Genomic DNA, 23992 nt, shown 5'->3' with positions numbered 1-23992 from the left:
CTGTTCATACCAACAAATTCCAAATCATTTTAGGCAGGTTACAATAATACATTTTGGTGCATTACAAATCCAAAATATTTTTAATGTGTTAATAATCAAAATAGTGTTAAATTCTGAATAAAAAAAAAAATACAATTAAAAGCTTTTCTGCATATTCCAAGTTAAAGGCATTTTTACATATCCCGATCAAAAGCATTTTCTGCAATTTGAATATAAACATTCCAAATCAAAAGTATCTTTACATATTTCAAATTAAGTATCCCCCCCCCCAACATTCCAAATCAAAAGCATTTTAACACGTTTTGAATCAAGAGCACATTTACATATTCCAAACACATTCAGAATCAAAGGCATTTTCACAAATTCTGAATCAAAGGCATTCCGTATTAAAAGCATTTTTACATATTCCAAATCAAAAGACATTTTTACACATTCCGAATCAAGAGCATATTTACACAGTCCAACTAAAGGACATTTTATACACAGTTCAAACCAAAAGCATTTAGAAACATTCCAAATCAAAAGCATTTCTAAATATTTCAAATCAAAGGCATTTTTACACATTCTGAATAAATTTTTTTTTTTAAATATTCCAAATCAAAGTTGTTGTTTTTTTGTAAACAGATTCCGAATCGAAAGTATTTTTACACATTCATAAAAGCATTTTTGGCCTTTGGCCCCATTTTAATCCACCAATTTGCCAAAATGTAAAACAATTATGGGAGATGCCTTTTTTTTCTCATTGCTTGCTCAATCTCCCAAAAATACCTTTTCTCTTCAAATGAGTCTTCCAAATGCCTAAATAATGTGAATAAATCATTCATTTCCTGTGGTGGAAAATTTTGCACATATTTAATATTTTATAGACCAGAGCCACTAGTGCAAGGATGAAAGACTTATATTTAGTTTTTGTCTTGAACTATTTTTAAACCACACTTCTCCAAAAAAAGAATTCTCTTCTACGGAAAGCTGTGTTAATGACACAATACTGTAAGGATGTATATATAACTGTTAGGATGACTGTATGAATCTGTAAGCATCTGCTGATATAACATGAGGTTTATATTTATCCGTCTGAAAACAGGAGACCAAAGGAAAGGACATGAGCTGACAGACCTGCTTTTAGATGCTCTAATAATAAAACAGAAGTCAATCCATCTTTTCATGTGCAATAATGTTCAACACTTTGTAGAGCCCGCATTTTGTAACAAAAAAGGTGTTGATTTTAAGTCCTGCCACACTGTGATCAAACTCAGACTGAGCGTTATTTTAGATACTTTTCATGGACATAACGCTAGATTGTGCCAAGGATTTAAAAAAGTCAAATTAAAGGTATCAGACGTGAATTTCAGTCGAGGTTTGGCAGTTCATACATCATTTAAAGTGGTCATATGATGCTTTTAAAATGTTCCTTTCTCTTTGGAGTGTTACGAGCTCTTGGTGAATAAAGAAGATCTGTAAAGTTGCAAAGACTAAAGTCTCAAACCCAAAGAGATATTCTTTATCAAAGTTTAGAGTCAACCACGCCCTACTAAAACGTCTCGTTCAAACACACAACACATGTCTACATCACTGTGTGATAAGATTTGTCCATGTTGACTTCACAAGAGAGAGCATGAGCTTTACACTCGGGTAAAAAGACAGTATAAGTCATTATAATCAGTTATTATGTCTCCACTGAATGAAACGAATGCCTCGGTTGTAATGGGTTTTATTGGTTTTGTCCCATTGCGCAGGGTGATGGCATCACAGTATGTTAAGGGGCGTAACATTTCCTTCACACGCTTGAAGTATTCGGCCAATCACAACGCACTGGATAACTGGCCAATTAGAGCACACCTCGCATTACAGAACGATGAGCTTTGTAAAAATGTACGTTTCAGAAAGACAGGGCAGGCCGGAGGAGAAACAATAATGTACATTGTGTGGAAAATAATGTTTTTTTGAACCTTATAAACACATTATACACATAATGTTCTTTTTCGCAACATTATATGACCCCTCAATGTTAATCTAACAATAAAAGAAAAGATTGCTGCCCTTGACTGAAATGCTTTTGTCGTTTTAATAATTTATTTATTTGTAATGAACAAACTGAAGTGATTTTTACATTTTATTATTTGTTTTTCTTACTTGGATGCTTTTCGTTTTACATGTATAATATTTGCTGAATAGGTCTAAGTTATAGTTGAAGAAAGAACGAACTTAATGAAGGCTCAATGAAAGCAGAGACTGAAAATAAAGAGATTGAAGAGTGTACATGTGGTTGGGCAAGATATCGAAAAAGCTGTGATAAACGTTAAACGCTATAAGCCCAAAGGAATAAAACAAATAAAAAAAACTGCATGGTTTTTGAGCATTTCAGCTTTATTTCTAAAGCATTTTTAACAATGGAGACGTATCTATATAAGCAGCTTTTCAGGAAATCCGTTCAAACACAAACTCCTAGAGAAATCAGTCTCTTCAGACTGATACATGAAGTAATGAAGAGGAGAGTTTGTCATCAATATTTATAACATTTGCTCGTTTTGTAATTCCTTGGCGGAAACTGACTTCCATATGTTTCAATAGAATCCACGCCATTAATGTGAAGGCGTGATACAGTTAATTCATGGCCACTGTACAGTATATTGCTAGTATCAAACATTACAGTTAACATGCGTTATGTAATCAAATTACTTTTTCAAGTAACTTGTAAAGTAATACATTACCTTTAAACTTATACTAAAATATCTGAATTACTTTTCCAAATAATAAGTGTTCCAATACTTTTGTCCATATAGTCACCACAACTTACATTTAAGCAGATAATGTTATCTTTATGCAGCATATGCCCTTCTGAAGGAGAAAGTAAAAGCTTTCTTTTATGGCCATAGGGAATAAATCCTCGGAAAGGAGTTTAACTTATTAACTGCTTCTTTTAGAAGTAAAGTCAAGGATAAAATGTTGAACTCGTTTTTGAGAAGACGACTCACTACCGAGATGCCGGAGCATTGGGTTTGACGGTTAACATTGAAGTCCGTAACACAAACCAAGACACCAGTCATATATGATGTACAAAATAAGATTTAATAAGGAAACAAACACCCATAAATAAGAATACTAAGGCAAAGGTTGCCAAATACTCATTTAGGACCAAACCCAAGAAGAATTTGCAAAGAATTTCTATGCGTTTGTTTTATTCAGTTATCCTCCACGTGTTGGTTTAAACTGGACTAGATAGTAGTAGAACACTTTTGAATTCTATAATGTTCTGAATTCTGTAGAACTAGCTTTCAGTGGAGTGTCAAGTTAATACATTTGTTTCTTTACCCAGTGTTACACAACCCAACATACAGCTGTTTTTACACTTCAACTTCATATCTTTTCATGAAACCACACCGAAACATCTTGCGACACTGGGATATACTGAGAGTCAAGAGAATTAAGAGACCGTCAGATTTGTTAAAAATGAATGTACTTATACTCGAGGGGTGAATCTCATGAAAACTGACATGAAACTTTAAAAGACTGAAAGAATAAGAAATTATATTTTGCTTAAAAATGAAGCCTATCGATCTATTAATATGACAAGAAAATTAAATTCTCTCCTCAAGTGCTCATTACCGTAATAAAGTATATCAATTCAAATCCAAAGTACAATTTAATCATGCATTATGGCGTCATGTGTTACACTGAAATTATGTTTTTAATAAAAAAAAGGACAGGATAATAATTTTTACTCTATTATGGTATGATATTTTTACACATTCTGAAAAGAATTATTGAGGAAATGTGCTGAAATATCATTAAAATGAAACCTGTTTTAAGAATAGAATTTTACAACCAAATTATCATTATAAAAAATGTATATCATATTCAAAAATACATAATGGTATGTAAACGCGTGACAGAAAAAAATGACAGAAAATGTAGTATTACTGTATCCCAGTAATGAGAATGAGATTGCAGCACATTGTAATGAGAGGACAATTTGCTAATTTCACAAATTATCATTACCGTAATATATATAAAAATATTTAATATCGTAAATATGCATTATGGTAGCACGTGTTAAACTGTAGTTTTTAATGAAAAAGAATGTAAAAATGATCATTAGAGTATCAAGGTAATGAGATTTCTGGTGCATTACGGTAATGAGAATCTTGTCTTTTTTTTGCATTACAATAATCAGAATTTGGAGAAAATGTGTTTGTCATGAAAATATGTCAGAATGCAAATCTTAATGGCTGGCTTCATTTTATTAATGCAAATTATAATTTTTCTTTCTTTCTTGACCCAGACATTCCTTTTCCAGGCTCATAAAAATAGGATATTTTGTTTACATTCACACTGAATGTAGAGAAGAACTGAAAATTGCTGGTTTTTCTGCGCAAGCACATTGACTTTCATCATTTTGGTACGAAGGCAATAAAGTATATGCAATAGATTTAAAAGAAACAGCACTGGACCACCAATAAAGAAAAGAAAAATACAAATCAAAAACCAAAAATACCAGGTAGTCAGAATCGAAATTCACATTGTGCGAAGTTGGGCTGATTGCTTTGTTTATCCAATACGACTCTGTTCTGAGTGCGAGCAAACTCACACACACACACTGCATCAGTCATACAGCCTTGAAGATCAAATCCAGTTCTGTCCGGGGTAACGTGGAGAAGCCTCAGATGTGTCAGTATGAAGGTCAAAGGTCCCGTCGTCTCAGGATATGGAGGAGAACTCCTTCAGCAGGACGTCCTGACTCATGGTACTCAGAGATACGTTCTTCCTCACGTTCAGACTGATGGAGCGAACCTGCAAACACAAACCCAAGCATCTGTGCATCAAAACTAACTCGCTTCCTGACAGAGATGCGTGTGAAGCTGCTCGTAAATTCACTCCACATTAAAATTTAACGCAGCAGCGAGTTCCTCGGGGCAGAGGGACTGGGCTCAGAAATAGAAGAACTGGGCTCGTACGGAAATGTTTGACTTTACAATATAATAGACAGTACTTAGACTGTTGGATACGTGTTATAGATTTGCACATCATGTAACCGATATGTTTATTAAACCAATAATTGAAATATATACAAGAAATATTTGTGCAAGGTTATAAAATTAAGATCTATATTCATTAATAAATTCTATAATAATGATGATTAAAAATAACAATAATAATAGTCTCACTAAACGTTCCTCTGCATGAATAGGGCTCAATAAATTCAATTATTTAACAGCGAATACAGCATTTTTCTTTTCAAATTTTCTGGATGTTATTTAAATGGTTTAGTAACTTTTTAATTAGGACTTTTAATCAGTTGAATTCATAGAACCTTAACAACGTATTTATTACAATTATATGAAATGCCCTATGATTTATTATTATTGTTACTACTATTATTTATTATTAGTAGCTGCATTTTATAGAAAATCAGCTGTCTTATTTTTCAGCATTTTGCGTTTTATGATTTTTTTTACAAATTTATCAAAATCAATGTTAATGAAATCAATAATTAAAAACAAAAAACTTTAAAAATCTTCCTTTTTTTAAAAAAAAATCTTTTTTTTTTTTTTTTTTTTTTTTGCAAAAATTCTGTACAACAAAGATTTACACGTGGAATTAAAACCTGGATTAAAAAGTGTGCAATATTGTGAGATATTCCTTCTAAAAATAATGGTTTAATAAACTGTATTAATATTATAATCATAATTACTTTGAGAAGTATATTCTACTGTAAAAAACTAGCATATTTCTGTTATCGTTTTTGGTTCGCATTAAACTGAACTTTTATTTCGACGGGCTCTAGAGATGAAGTTTCTCTGAAATCCACCAAATTCTATAATTTTTTGTGATTTCGTCCAACTTTTTGTCGTCTTCTGTGCCATTCAACCCATAGTTAAGGTAGCCAAATGAAGTAACTTGTGGAGCGAACTCTAAAGCTTACCAGCTCCTTGAAAAAGCCGGCCTCTCTGGGCTGTTCAGAGTAACGCTCAAACTGATCCAGACCGTCCTGTAGCTTCAGTGTTAGCGTGTCGTAATTCGTACGCACCACCTCCAGCACCTACAGATCAGACAATGACATCAAACCCAGACACAACTACTAGAAATCTTCCAGGTTTAAGACAACAATGCACTGACAGAAACCCACGTACAGTGAAAGACTTTGGTTTATAACAATGGTCTTGAACTGAACTACAGGAACACATTTAAAAAGCCCGTGGAGTGATCACATGACTACTGATGATACAGATGTGAACCACCACAGCTGGCACAAGCTCTCTGTTGATCAGGATCAGTAGTAGTTTGCAAACTTCACATACATCTTTTGATATCTAACACATAATATTTGCTTACTTGTAGTTGGTCAAATACAGGAAATGGACCAAAAAACTGTTTGTCTCTGCATTAACACTTGTTGATTCATCATTTATATTTTAGAGTTTAAGTACTTTATAAAAACGTAATGATACATTTTTAATAATAATGTTTTCTGTGATTTTCCCCTTATATTTCATTTGCATTTTTAGTGGATTATTGTGGTATATGTTTTATTAAATTTAATGGTATATTACTACATTTTAATACATATTTTATTAAAACAATATTTTTTATATATTTAAATAGTAATATTTAAATAATATTATGTGTAATTTTACCTTAGACAATGTTTTGGTAGAGATTTCGTTTTAAACAGTTTAAAAAATATCTATTTATTTTACTTTTTTTTTTTATTAAACGAAATGCCATTTTACTACATTACAACTTTGATGATTATTTTATTAGAATGTAATTATATCTTCTAAAATATTAATATTAAAAGAACATTTTCTGTCATTTTAATTATTATGAATGATTTATTATTTTAATTTTAATATTTTTTATATAAAAATAAAATCACTAATTAAATGTATTTTTATTACATTTGACTAGACATTCTAAAAAATGTAATTCTATATTTTAAATAAGTTTCTGAAACAGTCATAATAAATCTTGTCACTTTACCTTGAATATATATATATATATATATATATATACATTTATTTTGGTAGCAATTTCTGGTTGATTCTTTTGGTATTTCGTTCAAAAGAGGCTCCCAAGATAGATTCTGAGAGAACTCAGGAAGGCTTAGGACACTCCTAGACCCCTTGCAAATTGCAATTGTCTCTCTTTGTAAGTGTGTAACAATGTAACACATGGTTTATTTTAACAATATGAAAGACAAATCCAAACAGTTCTCTGTGGCAATCACAGAAAGACATTGTTTCAAAACATTGTGTGCAGTAATTTTTAAAGCGGATGGGTCTGTCGTTTGACTGGGACACTCCAGGGCATGAGCCGGGCTGCTGGACACTTACACTAAACTAAGAGAGCCAGAGAGGCTGGACAGAGGTCTGTTAGAGGTCATGCGGGAGCATCTGGCCAAGCGAGATAAAAGAGAGCAGAGTTTGGGGCAGTGAGCGACAGCTGGCGTAACCATCTGTAAAACTGACCTCACTTCCAGCACACACCATCATTACCCTACAGATCAAAGGCTAATTAAGCAACACCTGCCACCGTCCCAATCAGTTTTGCTAATTCAGATTCAAAACCAACTCTCTCATATGACAGAACGGAGTTAAAGTTGGGCGATAAGACTGTGAGGTGTTTATGCAAAAAGTATGGATGCATGTATAATGAGCTAACTATAGCCATCTTACTCCAAAAATGTCACTTTTTAATACCAGTTACCATTAAAATGTTTGGGGTCAGTAAGATAAAGTAAAATCTTTTGCTTTTTTTGGTTAAAATACTGTAAAAACAGTAATATTGCAAACTTTATTTGAATTTAAACAGTTTTCCATGTGAGTGAATTAATTAAAATGAATAAAAAGTTCAAAAGAACAGTATTTTTAATGAAAATCTTACTCTTTTATAACATTGTAAATGTCTTTATTGTCAATTTAGTACATCCTTGCTGGACAAAAGTATTTATTTCTTAAAAGTAAAAATCTTACTGGCCCCAAACCTTTGTTTTAATAGATAAGAAAATTACATATAAATAATGCTATATTACAACGAGGCTCAAAGTTAATTCATTGAGATCTCATTAAATCCTTTTTGAACATAAGAGATGAAACGTTGCATGGCTGTGTAAAGCGTTACCTGATCTTCTGAGAGCTGTGAGATGTGGTTCACAGCGGCGTATGACTCAATCTTAGGGTTGAAGTGGTTAATAATGGCTCTGGAAGTAAAGAAACGGGCAAAATGAGATATATTTTAAAGATGTGAGTTCCTGTGTGAGAATTAAAGGTAACGTTAGAGAGGATTTTCAAAGGTGTGGCTCTTCTAGATATTCTGCAGTAATGCTCTGCATTATGCATGCTGCAAAAAAAAAACAGCGCTCGACTTCTTTTGTGCGGCACAAACACATGGTGACATCTCTGAAAGCCCGGAGAATGCTTGCACATTAGCTCGGACTCTAAAATCAATAATTAATTCACCACCGTGCCCCTCGCACACCAACCAAAATAAAGACAAAAACAGCCGCTTTACTAAAGCTGTCCAGTGTAAGTCACAGACTTCAGCTAAAACCACTCAAACTAGGATTATGATCTTTCAAGGGCTCAGTCATGTTTAACATATAACTGGTGTGTAAATGAAAGTACGTTGTGTAAATAGACTGTGTATTTAGTATGAATTTTATCATAAATGTTTGCTTGTTTATACATTTAATGCTTTTTATAATCTAACACGCATACAAAAAACAAACAAACAAACCAAAGACACACACACACACAAAAAAAACTGCTCAGGTGTTATGAGAGCCCAGGTTGCTCTGATAGTGGCCTTCAGCTTTCAGCTGCATTCTTGGGTCTGGCATATCACATCTTCCTCTTCATAATAACCCATAGATTTTCTATGGGGTTAAGGTCAGGTGAGTCTGCTGGTCAATTAAGAACAGGGATACCATGGTCCTTAAACCAGGTACTGGAAGCTTTGGAACTGTGTGCAGGGGCCAAGTCCTGTTGGAAAATGAAATCTGCATCTCCATAAAGTTGGTCAGCAGCAGGAAGCATGAAGTGGATTGTGTGCTTCTCCTCTCTTCCTCTGGGACCCTGATTTCCAAAGGAAATGCTAAATTTACTTTCATCAGAGAACATAACTGTGGACCAGTCAGCAGCAGTCCAGTCCTTTTTGAAGCGAGACACTTCTGACGCTGTCTGTCGTTCAAGTGTGGCTTGACACAAGGAATGCGAAGCTGAAACCCATGTCTTACATACGTCTGTGTGTAGTGGTTCTTGAAGCACTGACTCCAGCTGCAGTCCAGTCTTTGTGAATCTCCCCCACATTTTTGAATGGGTTTTGTTTCACAATCCTCTCCATAGTGCGGTTATCTCTATTGCTTGTACACTTTTTTTCTACCACATCTTTACCTTCCCTTCGCCTCTCTATTAATGTGCTTGGACACAGAGCTCTGTGAACGGCAAGCCTCTTTTGCAATGACCTTTTGGGTCTTGCTCTCCTTGTGCAAAGTGTCAATGGTCGTCTTTTGGACAACTGTCAAGTCAGCAGTCTTCCCCATGATTGTGTAGCCTACAGAACTAGACTGAGAGACCATTTAAAGGCCTTTGCAGGTGTTTTGAGTTAATAATCTGATTAGAGTGTGGCTCCAGGTGTCGTCAATATTGAACCTTTTCACAATATTCTAATTTTCTGAGATACTGAATTTGGGATTTTCCTTAGTTGTCTGTTATAAACATCAAAATTAAAAGAAATAAACATTTGAAATATATCAGCCTGTGTGTAATGAATGAATATAATATACAAGTTTCACTTTTTGAATGGAATTAGTGAAATAAATAAACTTTTTGATGATATTCTAATTATATTACCAGCACCTGTATATATATATAAATATGTATAAGAAAATATAAAATATAAAACAAAATATTAAAACCAAAACTAAATAAATAAAATAACAAAAACCTCAAACCAAAGAAAAGAAGCGGAAAAAAATAAACAAAAACAAGACCAAAAAAAAAAAGAGCAAAAAATAAAAATAAAAAAAACAAAAACAAAAGCAAAGGGGAAAAAAAGAAAATAAATCACATAATAAACAAACAATTAAAACCAAATACAAATAAAAGAGTAAAATAAATAAATAAAAGGTAAAGAAAAAGTGGAAAACTTTTTGTAACCAAATCTATGAAACAAATCTTTATAAAATAAATTGCATGTAACCTGAATTACATTATATAAATCAACTATATATTTAACATTACGCTATGATTGATATTATATAATATCCTTGTAATTTAAAGAGAGAGTGGTTTAACTCGTGTCATTGTTCACTGTGAAAGCGATCTGAATGAAGGTGAAAGTGTGCGCTCTGACCTGACGTTGACGAGAGCGTGCGTGACTTTACTAGCAGGCTCCTTCCACTGGCCAGCGTTGGTGGACACTCGCAGCACTGCGGCGTCAGGGAGAACAGGGCAGGGCTTTAGTCATGAGGGAGGGAAATAACACATGCACACAGCAGGACGGGGCTCGGAGACTCACCCATGCAGTAGAGGTTATCAAACACCTGATGCATGCGTATAATCTCGTAGTAGAGCTCGTCGTAACTGCTGGGGGTGGGCAGAAACGTGTCTCCATACGTGATGAACATGTTAAAGAGGTTCACCACCTAAAGCAGACAAAAACATGTCCAGGAAGGTGAGAAATGCCCAATTTGTAGTTAAAAACATGACAAACTGCCGCTCGCAGCGAGTGTGATTTACCTGGAGAGCCAGCTGGAAGATATTGTGCTTGGACAGAAGGATGGTCTCATTAGACAGCAGGAACTTCAGAAGGTTAATGAGAGCTGGAAAACACAATCAGTACATACAGCCATCTGAAGCGGTCTGGAGAAACACACTGAACTAATCACTGTCTGGACCTGTGAGTCCAGAGCAGACTTACACAGGCACCGTCTGATGCATTATCAGGGGACGCGGGAGGATTTAAATACATTAAGAGAAAGAATCTGTATGAGGGATTTTATATTATATAAAAAAGTTATGTGAATTAAAAAAACAATACAAAACAGGAGAACAAAAAACAAACAAATCAAAGAAAAAAGCAAAGAAAAACTACAATTTTAATAAAAAAACAAAACAAATCAAAAGCAAAGTGAACTGAGGAAAAAAAACAAAAGTGAATACAAATAATAATAAAAAACAGAAAAAAGATAAAATACAATAAAAAACAAGAACAAATAAAAAAAACTAAAATAATGAATAAAATAAAAAAATAAAACAAAAAGGAAAAACAAGAGACCAAAAATAATACATGGGGAAAAATGAAATAAAAAACAAAAAAGAATAGAAAAAATAGTATTTTTTTTAAAAAAAAGGTTTAAAAGAAAAAGCAAAAAATTTTACAAATAAAAACAAGAACAAAAAGCACATGCAAAATAAAAAATGAAAACAAAAGACTAAGAGAAAGGCAAAGGAAAACATGAGAAAATAAAAGAAAAATAAAATAATTAAAAGAATGTAAAAATAAAACATGCAAAGGAAAAAACAAAAAACAAGCAAGGAAAAAAGAATGAACAAAAACTAAAACAAAAGCAAAGGGAAAAAAATTATAAACAAAAGACATGGGGGGGGGGGTGAAATAAAAAACAAAAGTAAATTAAATTAATTAAACAACAGAAGAACAAAAATAATGTATATATAAAAAAATTAAGTGAATAAAAATAAATACACAAAATACAATAAACAAAAAGAAAAAAATGATTTTTTTTTATAAAAAGAATAACAAGAATAATTCAAAAATATTTAAATAATGAATCAAAAGTGAAGAAATAAATAAATAACATTTAAACAATGTACTCCGTCGTTTAACAGACACAAAATGAGGACAATAGAAGCCATCAAAACCAACAAAAGAGCAACAATATGTAAGTTTAAAACTATATGTTACTATATTTATTTAACCTTTACTATATAAAAGACAAAAACAAACTAAAAGCAAAGAACCCCCCTCGAGAACACACAGAGGGCATAGCTGCGTCCGGCTCAGACACACAGTGTAAAGATGGTGAAGATGGTACCTGACCAGAGCTCTCTCCACGTGTAGTGCATCCTAACTCTGCACTTCTTCTGGTAGCAGATCAGTTTGTGAATGATCTGAACACAGCGTCTGAAACAAATGACTTGATTCAATCTCACCACATCCACATATCCACCGCAGTGTCTACAGCTGCAGATTTAAAGGAAACTCACACATAGAGATCCATAGGAAACTCCTTCATCATATGAGTGACAATGAACTCGACCATCAGATCTGCAAAGACAAACAACACTCACATAAACGCTCACAATGAAGACGTCACTCAATCTGATCCCAAAACTCACCCAGGACCGCACAAACTAAAGGCCGGGAGGGGTTGCTCTTATCCGCTGCTTTCTTTCGATGCCTCATGGGCTGAAATGCAGAAGAGAAATGACTTCACTCAGCGCTACAAGTTCAAACCACACTGGACTTTTATTGCATGGATGAAAGGTCCCTTTAAGACTGGCCAAGGTTGATTTTTAGTCAGAAGTGCACAAATGATCCTGCTTTCATGTGTCTAGATAACTGGATTTACTGCATCAGCAGGGAGGCTCTGGGACGTCCCATTTCGTAATGGATTGGCTGTAACATGGGGCCGGGCAGTTTGCTGCTTTATATGCCAGAAACATCGTCTTTATTTGGATCCTGCCATTTAAAAACAACTGAAGCCTCGGCAGAGACTCTTACCATTCTGTGCAAGTTGACCCTGAAGTTCATGTTATCATCGTGGAGAAAGGCGTCAGCGTACTGGTCCTTTGAAACGGACAGCGAGAGGACAAACGGTCAAACAGTGAATGAACTCACAGGGAGAAAATATATATGATTACCCACAATGCATTACCTCGGCTATGCAGGTCAGAATGATGAGGCAAAGCCTGGCACTGTTGAGTCTGTGCTCATCTGAAAATACACAGAGGAAAACTACTGTAAAGATGTGCACAAAAAAACTGACTTAAAACGAAGATAAATAAATGGCTCCGTTCCAAATTCTAGTGAGCTCCCTACTGAGGCAGCATTTTAAGGCACTTTGGCATAGACACTTTTCCAACATGTAGATAAGGTAATGTCGCCTTGCCTTATTTTGTAAAAATTCAAAACTGCATGCATTCTTTGCAAAGAACACAATCCCATAATGCATTGCAGCAAGTGAAAAAAAAAAATGGTGGACAAAGCATTAATTTTAAAAAAAAATTGACTATTTTGGCTTAAATGTGTATCCTTTTATGCTTATAAGAGTATAGTGTTATTAGCTTAGCGACATGCTAATAACAAACTTCAATGACAACAATAGCGAGTCGAGGTTCTGTTTGACTTTGGATGCTCACTAGGTTTTGGACAGCACAGAGGAGCGAAACAGTGATAGCTTGCCTTTGGTGTCCTGCATTACGATGGAGGAATATTTGAGGAAGGTTATAAGAAGATTACTCGTCTGCAAGTTTGGGTCCAGAGGAAGCTCAGGATTATTCATCACTGCAAAGAGAGAATGTTAGCATGGTGAATCACTTCTGACCCAATTTTGCATACCTATACTACACACTAAAAGTACATACTTCGTTTTGAGAAAGTCCACACTTTAGAGTATGTAGCGTCTTGACAACACAGACCCCGTTTTTGTGTTGTTAGCATATTAGCATTTAGCTGAATTCATGTCCATCATCTAAGTTCATTACTTATGTGGGAGTGTCACATTAAGTTTTTTTGTTTAACTGAAAGATTCAACAGAGTTCCATCAATTCCACTATGCAAAAAATTAAAAAAATACTTTTTTTTTGGTACAGTTGTTGTTAAATTAGAACTGTATCAAAATGTTATAGGTATCATTAAATTAAAACAATTATCAAAATGTTATAGGTATCGTTAAATTAGAATGATAATTAAAACGTTAAAGTTATTGTTAAATTAGAACGATTATTAAAATGTTCCAGTTAACATTAAATTAGAACTATTATTTAAATGTTAAGGTTATCGTTAAATTAGAACGATTATCAAAATGTTATAGGTATTATTAAATTAGAATGATTATTAAAATGTTGAAGTTATCGTTAAATTAAAACGATTATTAAAATGTTGAAGCTATCATCAGATTAAAAAAGATTATCAAAATGTTATAGGTAATATTAAATTAGAATGATTATTAAAATGTTAAAGTTATCATTAAATTAGAACGATTATCCAAATGTTATAGGTATCATTAAATTAAAACAATTATCAAAATGTTATAGGCATCGTTAAATTAGAATGATAATTAAAACGTTAAAGTTATCGTTAAATTAGAACGATTAATAAAATGTTCCAGTTAACATTAAATTAGAAGAACTATTACTTAAATGTTAAGGTTATCATTAAATTAGAACGATTATCAAAATGTTATAGGTATTATTAAATTAGAACGATAATTAAAATATTAAAGTTATCGTTAAATTAGAAAGATTATTAAAATGTTATAGGTATTATTAAATTAGAACGATTATTAAAACGTTAAAGTTATCGTTAAATTAGAACGATTAATAAAATGTTCCAGTTAACATTAAATTAGAAGGACTATTACTTAAATGTTAAAGTTACCGTTAAATTAGAACGATTATCAAAATGTTATAGGTATTATTAAATTAGAACGATTATTAAAATGTTAAAGTTATCGTTAAATTAGAACGATTAATAAAATGTTCCAGTTAACATTAAATTAGAAGAACTATTACTTAAATGTTAAAGTTATCGTTAAATTAGAACGATTATTAAAATGTTATAGGTATTATTAAATTAGAACGATAATTAAAATTTTACATTTATCGTTAAATTAAAAAGATTATCAAAATGTTATAGGTATTATTAAATTAGAATGATTATTAAAATGTTTAAGTTATCGTTAAATTAGAACGATTATTAAAATGTTACAATTAACTTTAAATTAGAACAATTATTAATACGTTATATGTATCATTAAATTACAACGATTATCAAAATGTTATAGGTATCATTAAATTAGAACGATTATTAAAATGTTATAGGTATCATTAAATTAGAACGATTTTTAAAATGTTATAGGTATCATTAAATTAGAACAATTATTAAAATGTTAAAGTTATCGTTAAATAAGAACGATTATTAAAATGTTATAGGTATTATTAAATTAGAACGATAATTAAAATTTTACATTTATCGTTAAATTAAAAAGATTATCAAAATGTTATAGGTATTATTAAATTAGAAGGTTTAATAAAATGTTCCAGTTAACATTAAATTAGAAGAACTATTATTAAAATGTTAAAGTTATCGTTATATTAGAACGATTATCAAAATGTTATAGGTATTATTAAATTAGAATGATTATTAAAATGTTATAGGTATCATTAAATTAGAACGATTATCAAAATGTTATAGGTATCATTAAATTAGAATGATTATTAAAATGTTATAGGTATCATTAAATTAGAACGATTATTAAAATGTTATAGGTATCATTAAATTAGAACGATTATCAAAATGTTATAGGTATCATTAAATTAGAATGATTATTAAAATGTTATAGGTATCATTAAATTAGAACGATTATTAAAATGTTATAGGTATCATTAAATTAGAACGATTATCAAAATGTTATAGGTATCATTAAATTAGAACGATTATTAAAATGTTGAAGTTATCGTTAAATTAGAACGATTATTAAAATGTTATAGGTATCATTAAATTAGAACGATTATCAAAATGTTATAGGTATCATTAAATTAGAATGATTATTAAAATGTTATAGGTATCATTAAATTAGAACGATTATTAAAATGTTATAGGTATCATTAAATTAGAACGATTATTAAAATGTTATAGGTATCATTAAATTAGAACGATTATCAAAATGTTATAGGTATCATTAAATTAGAACGATTATCAAAATTTTATAGGTATCATTAAATTAGAACGATTATTAAAATGTTGAAGTTATCGTTAAATTAGAACGATTATTAAAATGTTATAGGTATTATTAAATTAGAACGATAATTAAAATTTTACATTTATCGTTAAATTAAAAAGATTATCAAAATGTTATAGGTATTATTAAATTAGAATGATTATTAAAATGTTTAAGTTATCGTTAAATTAGAACGATTATTAAAATGTTAAAGTTATCGTTAAATTTGAACAATTATTAAAATGTTGCTGTTTTTGTTAAATTGAAATGCTTATTAAAACTTTATAGTTACTTTTATATTACAATGAGAACATAATTACCATTACAGTTATAGTCCATTTTGTGGACAGGCTATAAGTATATTGCGAATGTTTCGCGTGTCAACCTGATTACAGATGATTGAGCTCTGCTGGCACTTTCAAGCAGGAAAACACGCCACATCCACCACGGGAGCTTCAGTCTGCCGGATCCGAGTGGATTTAATATTTCATACAGCTAATGGATATCAGGTTTTTAAAAGGTTGCAATGCAAAAAGCAGCATAAAAGTTACACAGGTTTTAGAGGCAAGTGTGGAGTCAGTTTTAAAGAAGTGAAATGCCAGCTCTACAATATTACAGACTGGAAGTACGATTCAAAGGGTCATGTGCTGAACAACAGCTGCTTAAAAATCTCAAAGTGTTTCATTATTCAAACAAACCTCACTTCTGGGTACTGCGCTGACCATTTAACCAGCCACTGAAAGTATTAAGATTCTCATACGGTGCATGTATTTCTACTTTAGTGTTCTGCAGAAGAAAGCAGGACATAAGGGTGAGTGAATGAGGTTTTAACACTAGTTACTCACTGTCCAGAGAGGGTGGTGTGGTGCCCAGCGGGGTCAAAGGAGAGGCTGGGACGGGCACAGCTGGGGTTGTTGCAATGTCAATCTCCGGATGGCTCTGTGATCGACAGTTACAGATGCAAAGATAAACCATAACCATCAATATAAGCATAGATGGGACAGGCCTAATAATATATGAATGTGTCAGTGCTTAAAGATAAATATAAGTCATAGTGCAGTGCTGACCTGTGCAAGAACTGTGATGAAGTTCCTGTTGAGATGTACAGCCTCATAGAGGGCGAGCAGGATGGCTTCATTAGTCCTAAAGCACAATAAAGTCATCAGACATGTGGAGCATTTGATTTATTAATACAATTTCTCTCCAAAGGTTTGCTTTTTCGATAGAAATTAGCACTTTTATTCAGAAAGGTTTGCATTAAACTGATAAAAAGTGAAGTGATAACTTTTAGTATGTTAAAAGGATTTCTGTTTCAAGTAAATGTTGTTCTTTTGAACTCCATCCCGGAATCATGTGACTCTGAAGAATGGAATATTGATGCGGAGTATTGAAATTACATTTTAACATATATTACAATAAAACACATTTCTTTTAAATTGCAGTAATATTTAACAATATGACTGATTTTACAGAATTTGATCAAATAAATGCAGCCTTGGTGAGCCTTTTAAACCTTAAATAGATCACCACCTTAAACGTACCAACCCCAAACTTTTGTGGGTTAGCTGTATATGAAAAAAAGTCCAATCTCCAATTAAATGCTTTATTAAAATTGTACTTACTGTACTGACAGCTTCTCATCTGCGTCAGCAATAAACATACTGCCCACCTGTAGACCAAAGCATGATTATGATAAATATGTAGCTGCAAAATCACTTCCATTGTATGGAAAAGAGCAGCGTGAACATTCAGCTCTATTTCTTCTTTTGTGTTCCACAGAAAAACAAAAAAGTGAAACCGCTTGGAAAGACACGTAGGGCCCTGTGATGCGGAATATGCGAACAGAATCGTGAAATCTAGTCATAAAAATGAAATTTTCTGTATAACGCAGAATTTTGCACCTATATTGGATGAATACATGAAAAGTAGGTCAGTAAACTTCGATCAAAACATGATATGCACTAGTGTTTGTTCATATTAAGCCACAAAAATACTATATAAACATAGATAAACAAGATGCATGTTCGGCGTGTGTCTCTGTAATAATGAATGGCATGGATGCGATATTGTTTACGTACTGTATGTGTGATGATAAGTGTGATGTTCATGTTTTTAATATACGAGTACATGAAAACATCAATATAACTTATAGAAATGCAAAGGGTGGCACTTCACGAGCATTTTACTGTTTCATTTGGGTAAAACTATCGTCATATCGTATATAAACAGAAACGATCTTCACAGCAACCCGTCAAAATAAAAGTTTGGTTTAACTTGAAGAAACTGTGACAGAAGTACATTACTCAATGTAATGTAATCTAATAATATTATTATTATTAATACATTATTTTGAAATTGAATAATTATCATAATTATTTACCAGATTGTTTTTTTTTTTAATTTTTAAATCCAAATCTGATTAAAAAAAAAAGAAAAACATTTAAAAAAAAAATATATATATATATATATATATATATATATATATATATATATATATATATATAAAATGTTCTTTATAAAATTCATTTTTGATTATTAATAGTTAATGAAACCATTAAATGGAATCAAGAAAATTGATGAAAAACTAAATTTGGTAAAAAGAAAATAAATAAATAAATAGAAAATTTAGAAAAGAATATAGGGCCTTAAAAATGTTCGTTTTTGTGAAACTATTTAAATTGCCATTTAATATTGTACATTTTGGGTTTTCTATTAATTTAACGTGCTTTTTGATAAACAAAATTTTATTTAACCATTAAAGTGAAACAAAAAATGGAATCCAGAAAAATTTAAATAGAAAAAAAATCACGAATAAAAGATAAAAGTGTTTTATACCATGCTGGTGAGGGTGGAGAAAAAGCCTCCCTGGTTCTCTTCTTCTTTCTCTTTATACTGTCTGTGGAGACCAGATGGATCTCATTAAATCTTTCACACAGGTTTCTTGCAAACAATCAACAGAGACTGCATGTTACCTGTTGTACTCTGCGAGAGCGTGGTGGATGACCCTTCCCATGCCCTGTGAAAACATCCATGTTATTAGACCACCGCATGACAAGGACTCAAACATATCTAGATTTCCTCCAACTACTCACATCCAGGGTCGGCTCGTCGTCCACTATTGACAGTTTCACAATATAAGGATTCACGGACTACAGTTAAAGGAGGAAACAGTGAATCTCACAGAAATCATGTCTAGAACAATACATTAGATCAGCGCCAGCATCCCTGTGCATGTACCTCGTACTTCCTGTAGTTGACCAGCAGAGCTAAAAGTACCACAGCATCATATCCGTGCTGCGCTCGACTGGAAACGTCAGACAGAATCTGGACAACAAGAGCCGGATGAAATGATAATGCGCAGGTAACACTGAAGACACATAGTACAGCCGATCCCAGTTTTACCTGTAGAATGGCCTCAAATATACTGTTGATCATCACATACTCCAGGATGGTGTTCTGACTGATATTATCCGTCACCTGCAAGGAACAAATACACAACATGTGTGTATTTACGCAATACATGATAAATACACACACCACACCAACATATATAAAGTGTGTAAGCAAATTATTACTTTACAGTGATTCATCACGATTAATCGTTTTGCAGCCCTAGTCCATTAGGATGAGCTTGTTTCTTCATCAGGTTTGGAGAAATGTAGCATTGCATCAGTGTCTCATCAAATGATGCTCTGCAGTGAATGGGTGCCGTCAGAATGAGAGTCTGATAAAAACATCACAATAATCCACAGCACTCAAGTTTTTCAGTTAATGTCTGGAGAAGAGAAAAGCTGCGTGTTTGTAAGAAACGAATCTCTTAATACATTCAAACCATGGCTTCTAGATTAAATATGAGTCTATAATCCATAATATTAAGTCCATCTCCTGCTGTTTCTCACATTAAACTGTTAAAAACTTCTTTAGAGCTGTTCTGTTTGCTTGTAAACGCTGCTTGATCGGTGCAGATTTCTCTCCTGATTCAGACCAGAACACTTTTTTCACTGGAGAAAGCAATATTATGGACAGAAGAGTCATATTTTAGCCAGAAGTGATCGTTTAAAGCTAAAAACGAGTTTTAATGATGTATTTATTTGTTACAAACACGCAGCGTTTGTCTTCTCCAGATGTTTACTGATGGACTGGAGTGTTGTGGATTATTGTGATGTTTTTATCAGCTGTTTGGACTCTCATTCTGACGGCACCCATCCACTTCCATTGATGAGACACTGATGCAATGCTACATTTCTACAAACCTGATGAAGAAACAAACTCGTCCACATCTCCCGACCTGAGGATGTGTACATTTTCAGCTGTTTTTATTTATGGGTGAACTATTCCTTTATGTTCTGTTGCTACACTTTTGAAATCGCTCGTATTTTAACATCTGTTCTCGGTGCAATGACACCAAGACTTGACTGATCTTGGCTGGCTTTGACAAGCGAAGCAGCCGGTGGAAGTGAGATGTCTTACAGTGACCAGACACAGCAGCAGTTTGAGACACAAGCTCTTCAGACTCTGGGATCCGTCTCCACACAGCAGAGCGTCCAGACTCTCCATCAGCTCCTGTGTGCACCGTAACATCACAAGTCAGACCTGCGTTCAGTCAAACACCCGACCGTGTGTGTGTGTGTGGAAGAGGGACACCTGACAGACAGACCTTCATGCGCAGCTCCGCCTTGTCGAAGCCCATCAGCATGTTGATGATGTCGAAGCCCGTGGCAGACCTGTTCTTCTGGTGAACTCCTCTGAACAGCGCACAGAGAGTCTGCAGAAACAGACGGGAGGAGCTTGTCATGTTCAGTCACTGCTTCAGCTCAGTTTCTGAATGCCAACCAGAAGCTGAATGAAGGGTGTGTCTGCAAACACCGAACTGACCTCACTACTTCAGTTACACACACACACACACACATATATATATATAGAGGATGTAACTTCCAGTACTGAGCAAACGTTTGGACTCTGTAAGATGTCTTTGTCTCTTCTGACCTCAAAGGCTGCATTTATTTGATCATAAATGCAGTAAAAACAGTAATATTGTGAGATATTACACATACTAGTTAATTCTATTTAACACTTTAATGTGTTTCTCTGATCAGATCTGTGTTTCCAGCATCATTCCTCGAGTCCTCAGCGTCACACGATCTTCAGAAATCAGTCTGAATTAGGATTATCGGGATTTGTGAATCGTGACGGTTTGCTGCTCAAGAAATATTTCTGTCTATCAAACACTAAAACGTGTTTTTTTTTCAGGATTCTCTCATCAACAGATCCACATTTATTTGAAACAGCGATCTTTTGTGACATTATGAATACCTTTGGTTCACTAATGTGTCCTTGAAAAATAAAAGTGGGAAAAAAAGGCCTCCAATGTTTTTATCATTAATCTACTTTTACACTATTGTGATATTTTGCAGTTTTATGACACTAAGTAAATTATACCTCATTGTAAAATAAAAGGGTAGAGATTTTAGAAACCTTTTTGACTTTTACACGCACACAATGATTAACAAATGTAAATGTACGTATTAGTAGTTCCACCATAATGTAGAAATACTTAACCATTTTTCAAATTGCAGTGATGAAAATAAGACAAATGTTTGTTTTTGACCTGAAAAGTAAGTAAATAAAAGATTGTTTCTTTCTATTGAATCTTGTGCGCTGCAGTGATCGTGGTGATGATGATTGGGAGCGTGTCTGGATCATCCTGACGTCACCTGAAGAGCGTTGACCACTTTGATCTGGTGCTCTTCAGCCAGAGCTTGGACACAGTGCTGGAACAAACTGTTGATGTTGTCTTTGACTCTGAGCACCTCGTCCCCGTCCAGAGACTCCAGCTTGCCCTCCAGATACTCCAGATTGACCTGCTCAGAGCACACGGATCAGCATCACAGTCCAGACATCAGCTGCAGCGTGTGTGTGTGTGTGTGTGTGTGTGTGTGTGTGTGTGTGACACTGACCTTCATCAGGAACAGCTCGTCCCAGAAGCGAGGATTGCTCTTCGTGGGCTCCTCCTTCTGACGGGAAACAGCAAAGACAGTCTTTATCTGCACTGACATTACATTTAAAAGCAGTTCCATTCAAATAAATCACATTAACTATTAATTATCAATCACACAGAGGAGTTAGGGAGGATCAGTAAATTATGAATAATTAAATGCCATAGTTTGAAGAATATGTAATCATGTAATCTATAAAGAAATACCTGTGATCTGATTATTTAAACTGTGTTTTTAAAGCAGTCTCTTCTGTATTATGTTATAAAAGATGTAATAAATGCTGCTCTATTGATTAAAGAATCCTGAAAAAACAAGTTTTAATGTTTGATAATAATCAGAAATGTGTCTTGAGCATATTATCATCACATTATAATGATTTCTGAAGATCATGTGACGCTGAAGACTGGAGTATTGATGCTGAAAATACAGCTGTGCATCACAGATATAAAAGACATTTTAACATATATTAAAACAGAAAGCAGTTATTTAAAGAGTAAAACTATGTCACAGTTTTTCCTGTGCTTTGGGACAGGATGATGAAGATGTTGATGAAGATGACTCACTGCGAATATGTCCTCGTACATGAGCACCACCTTCTCCTTCAGGGGCTTCTTGGAGGAGGATGTCCTCCTCAGCAGACCAGCTCTCTTCTCAGTCTGAGACATCTCTCTCTCTCTGGAGGTGAACTGAGACACACGATCAGGTTTAGAGGACACTCTTCTGACAGATCAGCTTTAGCATGTAGCCTCCTGACACTGTAAACAAACACAGGACGATCAGTATCACCTCCACATCGAAACACATTATATTTTAATACAGTCTCCAGTCATGCTAACTGATCGACGGTTAACTGTTCGGCTTCCTTTTCTTGTATTTATAACAAAATAAGTATATTTCACATTCCAGCGGTTACTTTTAACAGTAAGGCAAGGTTTTTAAGTAGGAATCTATCAGTCTGGATTCAAGTAAACTCCGTAATATCTTCATACCCGAGTAAATGAATCACTGTATTTCTTCCATTGCTCCAGAAGATAAACATATGGATTTTCGCTCGACTGACTTCCGGTTGGAGCGGAAACCCCGCCCACGCGCTTACGTCACGTCCGCTAGACATGCTGAGTAGTCACAAATTGCCAACAACCTTTTATGCTTCTAATATTAAGACTTTTTCTACACATGCAGTGCTGATATGATTCAACAGTGTCAAATTATTTATTTTGTTAATAGATAATAGCGCAAAATGAGATTAATCATTTTTATAATAGTATTGTATTGATAAATGCACGTTAACTGTTCACAGAGGCAACATTTGAAACAAATATCCCATCTTTATGTAAGTATTATTAGTGTAGATGTAATACAGACGTATATATATATATATATATATATATATATATATATATATATATATATATATATATATATATATATATATATATATATATATATATATATATATATATAAATTATGGATGTATTTTATTAAACCCAGTTTAACATCTCTGGGCCCTCCTTGAAAGAGATGGAGGCGGTCCCAGCAAAGTACCTTATAGGGTCTATAAACAGTGCCCAAGGCTACTTGTTCGTCTCTCAAACATCCTGAAAGTGTTTTGGCAGAGAGGGAAGGTGGCTTCCCATTGGAGATCAGCTGAGGGGATCTGGATATCCAAAGAAGAGAATGCATGCACCAATCTCGCTGCTCTGCGTCGAAGGGAAAATCTTCTTTAAGATCGTGTCTCAAAGACTAATGGAGTTTCTCTTGAAGAACGGGTACATAGACACCTCGGTGCAGAAGTGGGGAGTCCCAGGAGCACCGGGAAGCTTAGATCACACAGGTGTGGTGAGCCAGTTGATCCAGGGGCCAAGGAGACCAAAGACCTAGCCGTACTCGGGTTATAGATGGCTTTTCCAGGGTCTCCAACGCAAGGGCAAGGATGGGCTTTAACCCAGACAAGTCCAGGTCCCTGGTTTTATTTGATTCCGCTTCACCCTGGAGGGGTCACAAATTCCAGTCAAGAGCTTGGGGAAGATA

At 33.7% G+C, this 23992-nt stretch overlaps 1 protein-coding gene across 2 annotated transcripts; it reads right to left on the bottom strand.

Moving 5' to 3' along the window:
• Nucleotides 1-3050: 3050 nt before the first annotated feature.
• LOC127987516 (armadillo-like helical domain-containing protein 3) lies at nucleotides 3051-23067 on the bottom strand. 2 transcript variants are annotated; one of them, XM_052589864.1, is made up of 26 exons: nucleotides 22950-23067; nucleotides 22524-22715; nucleotides 21922-21978; nucleotides 21679-21825; nucleotides 20622-20729; nucleotides 20435-20527; nucleotides 19367-19441; nucleotides 19202-19288; nucleotides 19057-19113; nucleotides 18937-18980; nucleotides 18800-18860; nucleotides 17587-17633; nucleotides 17032-17107; nucleotides 16810-16903; nucleotides 13426-13527; nucleotides 12899-12957; nucleotides 12745-12810; nucleotides 12360-12429; nucleotides 12228-12288; nucleotides 12056-12144; nucleotides 10740-10822; nucleotides 10519-10645; nucleotides 10354-10429; nucleotides 8122-8200; nucleotides 5924-6040; nucleotides 3051-4791 (listed from the first exon to the last, which is right to left on the bottom strand). In XM_052589864.1, exons 2-26 carry the CDS (start codon nucleotides 22623-22625, stop codon nucleotides 4699-4701), a joined length of 2070 nt encoding a protein of 689 aa, XP_052445824.1. In that variant the 5' UTR covers nucleotides 22626-22715; nucleotides 22950-23067; the 3' UTR covers nucleotides 3051-4698. The 2 variants fall into 2 exon arrangements, with proteins under 2 accessions (XP_052445824.1, XP_052445825.1); XM_052589865.1 differs by having other exon boundaries at nucleotides 21922-21975.
• Nucleotides 23068-23992: the final 925 nt, after the last annotated feature.

This window comes from Carassius gibelio, chromosome B22 (assembly GCF_023724105.1).
Source record: "Carassius gibelio isolate Cgi1373 ecotype wild population from Czech Republic chromosome B22, carGib1.2-hapl.c, whole genome shotgun sequence".
NCBI classification, from domain to species: domain Eukaryota; kingdom Metazoa; phylum Chordata; class Actinopteri; order Cypriniformes; family Cyprinidae; genus Carassius; species Carassius gibelio.
This window is presented reverse-complemented; position numbering and strand designations above follow the sequence as displayed.